General features: G+C 36.1%; 2 protein-coding genes across 2 annotated transcripts; both read right to left on the reverse strand.

Moving 5' to 3' along the window:
* Positions 1 to 6,362: 6,362 nt before the first annotated feature.
* On the reverse strand, positions 6,363 to 8,748 carry LOC130613839 (uncharacterized). Its single transcript, XM_057435186.1, has 2 exons — positions 8,306 to 8,748; positions 6,363 to 8,147 (listed from the first exon to the last, which is right to left on the reverse strand). Exons 1-2 carry the CDS (start codon positions 8,638 to 8,640, stop codon positions 7,256 to 7,258), a joined length of 1,227 nt encoding a protein of 408 aa, XP_057291169.1. The 5' UTR covers positions 8,641 to 8,748; the 3' UTR covers positions 6,363 to 7,255.
* Positions 8,749 to 9,156: 408 nt separating this feature from the next.
* LOC130613509 (uncharacterized) lies at positions 9,157 to 10,791 on the reverse strand. Its single transcript, XM_057434843.1, has 5 exons — positions 10,788 to 10,791; positions 10,556 to 10,744; positions 9,986 to 10,432; positions 9,456 to 9,789; positions 9,157 to 9,370 (listed from the first exon to the last, which is right to left on the reverse strand). Exons 1-5 carry the CDS (start codon positions 10,789 to 10,791, stop codon positions 9,157 to 9,159), a joined length of 1,188 nt encoding a protein of 395 aa, XP_057290826.1.
* Positions 10,792 to 11,030: the final 239 nt, after the last annotated feature.

An 11,030-nucleotide genomic window follows, 5' to 3' on the forward strand; every position in this document is an offset into this window, starting at 1 on the left:
GAATCAGATAAAAAAAAGTTATTAAAACACTTCCACAAAATAAAAGATTCCTTAACTTTAAATTCAGAACAGAATCTAATACTGAAGGACAAATGAATTGTATTACCAAGAATATACCATCGTACAGTAGTTAAACTTGCCCACGTTGGTCATCAGGGATTATCAAAAACAAAAGCCCTTCTGCGAAGTAAAGTTTGGTTTACCAGCATGAACAAACTAGTAACAGATGAAGTAAACAACTGCATTCCATGTCAATCTGTCAACAAGAAATCTACGCTACCACCCATCCAGCCAACAGAATTACCTACTCGTATATGGCAAACAGTCAAGGCAGATTACTTGGGACTGCTCCCTGACAATAAGTATGCCTTAGTAATGATAGATCAGCGGATTAGACATCCTGCCGTGGCATTCACAAACAATACCACAGCAAAAAACTTCACCAACATTTTAACGATACCTTTGCACACTTTGGAAATCCGGAAACACCTGTTTCCCATAACGGACCACCGTTTCGTTCTAGTGAAGTGAAAAGATATATGGAAAAGACAAGAATACATCATAGGAGGTTATGTTACCATTGACAAAAATAATCACATTGAAAACAAGTCGTACGTCGAAGAAGTCCAGAACTTCTTGATGGCGTACCGCATAACACATCATTCTACAACAAATATTCCTCCAGCCGACCTGATGTATAATCGCAAAATACGATTGGAAATCCGGAAACACTTGTTTTCCATAACGGACCACCGTTTTGTTCCAGTGAAGCGAAAAGATATATGGAAAAGAGAAGAATTGACGAAAAAAATCACATTGAAAACAAGTCGCACGTCGAAGAAGTGCAGAGCTTCTTGATGGCGTACCGTATAACACCTCATTCTACAACAAATATTCCTCCAGCCGACCTGATGTATAATCGCAAAATACGATGTGCTATTCCCGACTTTATTAGCAACGTTGACATGTATAGGACATGTATAGGACAAGTTGCTTCTCTTTCGTTTTGCTGTTTCAGAGGAAGATATTATAACGAATACACGCTACAATGGAGTACACGCTATACGATGGAGAGCATGCAGAAAACAAGTACGAAAGAAGAACTGTAAATATTATTTTTGTTGAGAATAGATTATGTTGAACACACGTGTCCTCAGTTTTTAACAGGTTTCTTCTAGTAATAAACGTAAAGGGGATCGAAAAAAAAAAACGCTTTCAGAAAAAAACTGAAGTTTGAAATAATCATTGTAAAATAATGAGGGAATTTTGATCAAAAGTTCTATATTTCCCTTTCAAAATTTGCTAGATTTAGTAAAATACCTGGTCTGCAATTTAGACACTGTACATATTTTCAACTCACGAGATCATCGTTTTGCAACTCGCAACTTACTCAACTCACGACTCGAAGATTTACTAGACTCTAGTGGATCACATCAAACTCAAAAACTATTTATTTGCATTAGACCACCAACGAAAACTATTGCCATATGCAGTTAAAGATTTTTACCAACCAGTTCATTACATTCTCACAACACAAAAGTGCACACATAAAATTGCAAGTCCCAAGAACTAACATCATACTTTATCGTTCCTATTCTCTAAAAACACAAGTGGCAAAAATGTGGAATGAGATTTATCATCGGTTGAAAATATCAGGTTTAATAAATCAAAACACGTATATATAAACGGTTACATCAACCTCTAAACTAAACGGTTATATATTTCCCTCTTTTTCTTCCAGGCTCACAAGAGAAGAGATAGTCTGGGTATTCCGCCATTTCGGGCCGTTACGGCAAAAGTACTTGACCAAGAGCTGGTGGCCCAAATGTAAGGGGCTTAATTTTGTAAAATGGCTGTAGCGAAGGAAGATTTCCTTTATGGTGAAGAACTTGATGTTATATTGTAGGCTATAGATCAAGATATTTTACAAAGTAATTCAGAATTTGAAGTGGAACTTATCACAGTTGTGAACAAAACACCCGAGGAGAACACAAAAGTCACTCCTAGCTGTAGTTTGTGTCTAAAGTTTGGATTAACACACCACACCAACGCAAAACATAGTGACCACAAAAATTGGTGATTCAGCAGGATCGGGTGATACAGATGTCAAGGAAGCTGAGCAGTTGTTGCATCCATCGTATTTTTAAAAGTACATGGAAGAAGCTGTTTGAAATTAGCTGGTGATTAATGTTACCTATCAGAAATCACCAATGAATTCAAAATGTTCAAAGTTGGTGACCTTGACAATGTTATACCGTCTTATGCTCTTGTGAAAGACCTTATAAAATCGTTCAATTAAGATGCTGAAAAGTTTTATCCCTTGATTTTTTAAGAACATTTTAGGTATAGAGCATACTATTGGCTCGAGCTTGAGTTGCAACTGTAGCGTACTGTTGGGATTTGAATTAGCAAATCTGGTTTTGTTCTTTTTATTTTAAAAAGAATTCTGAAACAACACTAAATATGTTGGAAAAGTTAAAAACAATGAATACACGTCTTACCAAACTCGAGTCGCTCAATGATAACATTAAAAATATAGAAAACAAACTAAATATAATATCACAATCTTAAGAATTTATAAGCAAGGGAATTTGAAATCCACAAAGATTCACTGAAGACACAAAAGGAAAAAACTGCTGCACTTGAGCGATGTTATAAAACTTAAGACAAATCAGTCAAAGCCTTTAATAGTAAAAGTAAAGGCCTGTGTTGGCCTGAGAAACTGTACGTCGATCACTCAAACAATGGCACAAATCATCAATGAATGATTTTGATAATGAGGTGACAAAACAGCAAGCTGTAATGATAATACTTGTCTAAAGACAAGATCATTTGTTATCCACCCCCCTTGCTAGCTAATTTTTATTTGATTTTGTTTTTATTTTGACTGGGGTAATAAGACAAGACTGAGTGCAGTCAAGCCTCCTTGCTGACTCAATCTGGTTAAAATATTCTTACCTCAGCTCTTGGAAAAAGAAAACATGAGTGGTGACTGCTAAGAAGGCAGTTAAGGCAGGTAAACACTGCATTTCACCAGAAGACCCAACTTTAAAACCCTGTCAAAAACATTTAGCTATATTGGAAAATTAGTACTCTAATCGAAAGTTCATCAAATTAGCTGTAATGTCTCGACACTGTGTCGTAACAGGATCAATAATGGCGATTATTTATTAACAAAATGGCGTAAATCAATATGCAACGTTTATAAAGTATGTCATAGTGAAAGTCAATGTTCTTGCGAACCACCTTTTACGTAAGCATTTTTTACATGCATTTTTAGTATTTTATTGATTGAACTGATTGAAGTCGAAGGATAACGAGTGTTTTATTTCTATTCTAGCTACAGCTAATGTACAGCAGCTAGCTAGAGCTACTAAAGCTGCATAGCCACGATGCATATAAACTTTTATTTTTAATAGATTGTTTACATTTCCAACTGAGAAGAAGGATTGTACGATGAGGAAAATCTGGCTACAGATGATAAATCGTATGGATGCAGTAAAAAGGAACAAGTTGCGATCTCCAGGAAAGTCTTCTAGAGTATGTTCCAAACACTTTGTTTCACAAAGTCCTACTGATAGTTACCCATTTCCATCATTGCATATGGGTTACAATTGTAAGCAAAAAGCTGAGACAGTTATGCGTCGGATAAAATCTTCACATAAAATGGAATCTCCTTTACAAGTTGCTGTTTCCACATTAAAAAATGCAAAGGAGAAATACGTTACAGAGTTACAGATTGCATCACTAATAGAATTCACCAAGAAGGAAGCACCTTTAATAAAGAAAATAGGAGTAACTACATCGCAATGCACATATAACTAGCCTTTACAGACAGAGTTCTGTTTATAGTCTTCCAATTACTTCACATAGTTATTTCTTTTTATTTTTTAAGTAGTTATTTACCATTTTTCTGTATTTTTGCAAAATGTCGCACTTTCGAAAATCCCCGTCACAACATAAACAGGAAAAGTTACTGTTGCAGCTGACTATTAAAGCTCTTCTTTAACAAAGTCAACATTCTCAACAGGCTTAATAAACAGCTGGAAGACAAAGTAAAAAACTGTACATGCAAGAAACCTGTTAATGAGCTGCTTTGTAAATACTCTGTGGAAATTCGATGCAGTGATTCGATCCTTTCTGTGACTGCGCCATTCTGAACTTTGATTTTGATTTTTAGTTGCCTCATTGAGATATCTAATATGTTCATCAGTATAAACAAGGCTTTTTTTGAATGAAGTAATATTTTGGTCGCTGTCTAGTTTCCTCTTTTCTAAAATCGTTTCTGCTTCGGCAGGTAAAGTTAACAAAGTTGTTCTGTTAAAGTTCATTTTTTCTGCCTCTCTAGATATGCTAATGACTTCCATATACATTCCCACAAGGTACTGCTCTTAATGTCGCCTTTAATAACTGCGAATAGCTCTGTTCTGATGTTATCTTTATTTTGAAGCTTTTTTAGACGACTGGGATCAGATGGTGAAAAAAACTTAAACTTTGCTTTCGATAATTTTTTGACTAGCCTGTGATCTTTCATGTAGTGTGGTTTATCAAAATGTATTTCCCTAATATCTTCAGCTTTTGTATTTACTTTCGTTCCTGAAGGGGATGTTCCATGTACATAATGTACTGGTCTTGCTAGGATTAGTCATGCCCGCTCTTACTGCGTATTTAATGCGAAACACATAGCTGTTATATGATTGCATGCACCATAAAGCCCAGCGGTACATGAGCAATAAGCACTTATGATTTGTCCACCAGGTCGACTTGGAGTATCCTTTACAATTATTGCCCAAACAAAGTAGGGTTTGTTGTTGACTCTTTGCGAAGGAACTACGCGACATTTCAACATACAATATTTTGAGTCTTCGTTTATTGTATTTATGATTATCTCACGAACAAACTGACATGCAAAATATGTGAACGATTTCCCTTGCTTGTAATCACTTTGCATATGCCTTAGGAAATCAGGCTGATGAAAAAGGTTTACAATACAGCAAGCTGCACTGAAGTATCTTGTCTACAGGGACGGTGGATGTAAATAAAATTGGGATTAGGCTCCCAGAAGAAGGTGCTGAATACACTTTCTTGCTTATTACAAGCATGAGTACTGTCAACTTGGACCTATAACTATTCACTGAGAAAATCTTAAAGAGAAAAAACAATCCTTCAATCACAAACAATACGACACAAGACAGAGCTAACAACATAAACGGACTGGTTACAGAACAACCACAAATGGAAAAAATATATATGTCAAAAATATATAATATAAAAAAGAATTATATAAAACCCTCCTGTGCGCCAGAACTTGTGACTCTGGCTGTAGCTTTCCACATGTGTTACAGGGCCCCAACACTCAGCCTTACACAGGAGGTTGTCATGACAGGACCAGCCTGTACATATTTTGACTAAGGACAGCAGGGTTGTCAAGCCTGAAGACCAAGTTAGTAAACTTGGGCACCTTACTGAACTGGGGTAAAAAGTGGGGTCGTTACACCCAAAGACAAGCTGAAAGCAAACCCCCTTGCTAAGCTTCTTTTAAGTTACCAGAGAAGAGTGAGCTGAACTCTTTACCCTCTGGGTATTGACGGCAAACTGGTTCGAATGAACTAGCTGGGGTAATATAAAACCGCTCGGATTTACATTTTCCTCCCCCATGAATGTGGAAGTACAGGTTTTGTAAACGTAATGATAAATGTATAAGAAAGAAAGAAAAAGCGGATCAACAGCGAACGTAACAAAGAATATAACATGAATTGTTGTTGAGAATAGGTGGAGAGCATTTGCAAACCGCTCTATCGTTGCAGTGGTACCAAGAATTTGTGGCAGGATCCTTAACATAAGCCCAATAATGACCTGCGCTTAACGTACCAGAGTGATTAATTGTTGCTAACAATGAGTAGTTCTGATTAAACATTGTGTCCGTATCACTGACAAGAGGTAGTTGCAGGAGAGAGTCACGTGAAGAAACACATTCAACAACTCTGTTGTCTTTTACCAGATGTTTACCATGTTTTAAAAACCTTTTAAGATGCAGGAATAAGATTTCACTACTCCTGCTGATTTGCGTTTCTCTAGTACTCTCTCTATGTGCAAAGCATTGCGCACAAAACTTTCAAGCCGATATAGTTTGCGATGTCAAGATAATTTAACGAATCTAGGGACAACTAAATTTATATCATCAGTCACACGTGAAGCTTGTTTTGAAAATTTTCATTTCGTTCTTTGGCATAATTTTGGTTATGTAAAATGCGCAATCGAAATCTTATTTTGTTTTGAAGAGCGAAAGCCACAAAGGTTAAAAATCATTAATACGCCGGTGTAAAGTAAGAGAGATTTTTGATACTTGCATTGGTCTTTAACAAAAAAAATTATATGGGCTAAAGCAGCATTGATTAAGATTTATATGCTTGAGAAAATAAAAAAATGGATAAATATCACATGTATATAAACATAATTTTTTTAGCGGTTACAATCAAGATTTTTCCTTCAAAAACGCACAAAAATAATATTTCTTAGTGTTTTTTTATTGAAATTCCAAGTTCAATCTTTCCTTTGTCGATATTTGTATAGGTTTTACATAGTTGTTGACAAGTTTACCTCTTTTTTTGAGATTTTCATAGTTATGTAAAATTCACCGTTTTTCGTGTTTACCTTCTAAAAATCTACCATTATGATTTTTTTTTATTTTCCGAAACCGGAAAGTTGTGTATTATATTGACGGCGCGACAGGGTTTGCGGAAACCAGCGTTAATAGACATTCTCGTGTAGCAAAATAATAATTCAGGCAAAGGAGCTGTATGCAACGCATAGAGCCCTTAATTTGTCGTTTTATTTATTTTCTATCAGCCACCAGTATAGAAAGTGTTGCGGAGAGGTTGCCAAGGCAAAGGCATTAAGCACGGCAAGGAAAGGGCACGGCAAAGGCAGGCAGGGAAACAGGAAGAGGAATCAGCAAGGCAGGGGTAGGCAAGACAGGGGTAGGACAGGGGTAGCAAGGAAAGGGCACGACAAAGGCAGGCAAGGAAACAGGAAGAGGAATCAGCAAGGCAGGGGTAGGCGGTGGTGGCTAGTTTGTATCGGTGAAAGTTGGTCGATATTTTTTGACGACTTTTCAAAATTCGTCTTGCCGCCAGTCCCGCGCCTCGACTTCACGGTCCCTTGTGTTTCCTCCGTACGGGAATATTTATCATGGAAAAGGAGGAAATTAGGTGTGTTGTGTCATGGTTTGTTGTTGATAAGAAAAACTCTAAATCTAAAAAATATAGGTACAACTAAAAGAAATGTCCGTCCTAACATGCCAAGCATCTCCATTTTTTATGCTCATCGTCGCTAGCAAAAACTTTTGCTGGAATTTTCGCACAGCGACGATGAAACCATTCTTTGCATTCACCGCACATGGCCATGAACAAATTTTTATCTTCTTCAACATCTCTATCAAAGAAAATATCTCTACATATGCAGTAAATCGAATGTGTCTTCGCAAAAGGTCTACAGAAACGTTTTCTCTTTGTTGATTTTGGGAAAAAGTAAAGGTTGCTGATTCTAAACACTTTAGTAGGTGTGGTCTCATCTGTTTAGTGTCAAAAGATATCGATTGTGGACTTCTACCGAAGGATTCTTCGACAGCGAACGCAATGGCAAATAGACCGCAATCAATATCATTTTCTTGTTGTTGTACTGACGCGTTAGTGATCTTTATGGCGTCATCGTGGCAATACATCATTCTAGCGATTTTTTTCAACGTGTTTCGTTCAAGCTCTTTGTTATACACACTGAGCGAATCGTACAAGTAAATTTCGTCTTGCGACTTTCTTTTTCCTGTCACCCAATGATTTCGCTCTTTTATAAAAAAAATCTGTACAAATTGATTCGGAAATCTTGAATGACAGGTGTAACTGAGTCCCGTATCTTCGAATCCATCTACACCACTCTGCTTCTTCAAAATACTCTGAGCAAAATTTATTGTTGCATGTGTCAGCCGTTCTCCATTCATGACTTCCTTGCGCATCGTATCGTCTAACACACCATTGTATGGTCTTGGTGGTAAGTCTGGATGGAGGATTTCATCAATGATGGAAACTTCATTGTCGTCACCACCTTGATCGAGAGTGTCATCATGTACGGTATCAGCAAGATCGTGAGTTCTGAATTAAAGGAAAGTTACTTTAGGTTGACCATGGAAGAAATACGTTTTCAACATACAAATTTCGAAGAAATAAGTGAAATAAGGCTGTTACTAAAGTAAACTTTGAAATTTATCAGAAAAAAAATGACATTTGACATAACTATATGAAATATTTACCTCTCTGTAGTTACAACTTCCACCTCTTCAGCGACAGTAAGTTCTGACGAAGTTGGTGGAAAAGATTCTTCTTTTCTCTTTCTCGGATCGTTTGCTTTTGACTGTTCAATTTCTGTCAGGGAAATGCGTGCCCTGTAATACTGTCTCATCATTTCCGCAGTGCTACCGACTCTACCAGTATATGGATGTTTTAATTTTTTTTGTTTCGGTAATGGTTCATATTGGGATGTTGATTTAGATGTGGTATGTCGACGCTTTTTTGGTGAAAAGAAAACTTCTATATCTGGAAAAACATCTTGCAAACTCAAGATTTCTGAAGTGTCGTAATCAACCATCGCGTATTTGGGTTTTACAGCTGGATTCCACTCTACGATGGAAATAAATAAATAAATAATAAAATAATAACTAAATAAATAAGTTGCTCTGCATCGTTATAATTATTGGCCCACCTTTGATAATTGATAATGATTTAGTAACCATCATTTTCGACTCATCTTGTGGGATCAAAACAGCAGCAACCTATAGAGAAAGAGAATTGACGACCTATATATCACTTGATAGTAACTAAAACTAAAATTTTTGAGTAGATAACTAACCATGTAGTTTACGTTGGTTTTCACAACCAGAAAGTACAGTGGCAGGGCGTAACCATCATTTTCGACTCATCTTGTGGGATCAAAACAGCAGCAACCTATAGAGAAAGAGAATTGACGACCTATATATCACTTGATAGTAACTAAAACTAAAATTTTTGAGTAGATAACTAACCATGTAGTTTACGTTGGTTTTCACAACCAGAAAGTACAGTGGCAGGGCGTATTTAGTTGTCCTGTAGGTCGCATCCAACAATATCAGCTGTGAAGCGTATCTTCTGTAGAGTAGAGGCGTTGCATTACTTTTGATTGATAAACGAAGAGAAATTTACCATCGGTAGATGTGGTGTCATAAATTTTTTGCTCTTCCTCGCCCACTTCTTCATCGTCAATATCGAGATCGTTATCGTTTTTATCATCGATTTCATCGTCTTTGAATTCAGTAGTAACTTCAACTTGTTTGTTTTGCAATCTTGAAAAAAGTTGCAAGATGAAATTAATTAAATACGGAGATAAAAAAAAAAAAACATTTCGTAAAAGCATTCGTATAGTCTCACCGTGCACTGAAATAGATATCCGCCCAGTCTGACCATTCGTTTTTCAAAGACTCAACATTCTCCTGGTCAATCTTTGAATATCGTGTTTCGATTTTGACTGAAGTAATCAAATTTTTGATTTTCTTTCTACTTGGCGTGAATCTGCGCCTACTTTTTTCTGGATTTGATCTACCAGAAAAAATAGTGTTTTTCACAAACTCAGCTGCTGCCAACTTCAGCTCTCTTGTTTTTCGACAACCACCTCTAATTAATTGTTTCATATAATTAGCAACTCGTTGGTCCAATGGTTCGATTAATCCAGCAGCCTCTCCCATATTATGGTTGCTATGCGTCTCTAGATAAAAAAAAATAAATAAAATAAAATAATAATAATAAAAAATAATAATAAAACAAACAAATAAAAAATAACGTAAAAATCCAGTATGCGCTAGCGCTCGTTCCAAAATTTGCTGTCGTACATGTTGCAGATAGAACAAAGTCGAGTAAGAAGAACATATAGGTTGGTATATGAAGAAATATAAAAATCGTACCAGTTGGAAATGTCGTTATATACTGCAATCGACTCTCTATTGTTAATTGATCATCTTTCATGTGATACTTCACCAATGCGCCTTTCAATTTTTTTGAAGCAACAGTTCTGTTCCATTTAGAATCTTTTTCGATTTTATACCCAGGAAACAGTAGGAGTTTCTTCACGCTGAATACAACAGGACAATCCAACTTCTTGGTGTGTTGTGCCAGTTTTCTCGTTCTAACACATTCGGGGTGGTCACCACGAAGTTTTTCTTCTCGATCTTGTTTGTATTTCTTTTTTATGGAGATACCTCTGTCTTTCCCTTGGTGGCATTGGTATTTCTTTGTACCGAGCCATATATATGATATGCCATTAAAATGAATGGGAAGACTGTCTTCTTTATGTGTTAATTGCCAACAAATTTGAGGTGATGAAGAGGCTTCTAAAACCTCTTGTAAACATTCTGTAACAAAACGATCAAATCACACATTTTGTGTGATGTGTGATCAGTTGATCTTTTGTTATTGCATTGATTGCTGAATATGAGTTCAAATGAATTATATTGATAATATTAATGAAGACTTACGATCTTTGTTGAAATCTTTGGTTTCTGACAAAACTGTGTAATGAGTTTTCGTCTTCACTTCGTATGAATCCAAAGCCTCGTGAAATTCACTATACGAGGGATAACGATGTAACGAACTACTAGATTCACCGGATTCACCTTGAGAAAAAATATCAAAAATGTAGTAATCCATTTCGTGGATAAATATTTCTACATGAAAAAAAAATTCAGTCAAAATAAATGAAAAACTCACCCATAATTTAGCAACAACACCACAAAGTACTCCGTTTTTACCACCAAAATACGTATAAAAAATACAGTTGTGAAAAAAAACTTTCAATTTTAATATTTTCTTCGTGTTTATGAAAACACGTGCAACGCACACCTTCTTCTCATTATATAATAATTTTATGAAGTACTTTTCCCGCGGAATCTGATATTCACGGCGAGACGACATCGCTAACGTCACACGACGTCGAAAAAAAAATATATTTCA

Source organism: Hydractinia symbiolongicarpus, chromosome 11 (assembly GCF_029227915.1).
Source record: "Hydractinia symbiolongicarpus strain clone_291-10 chromosome 11, HSymV2.1, whole genome shotgun sequence".
Lineage (NCBI taxonomy): Eukaryota > Metazoa > Cnidaria > Hydrozoa > Anthoathecata > Hydractiniidae > Hydractinia > Hydractinia symbiolongicarpus.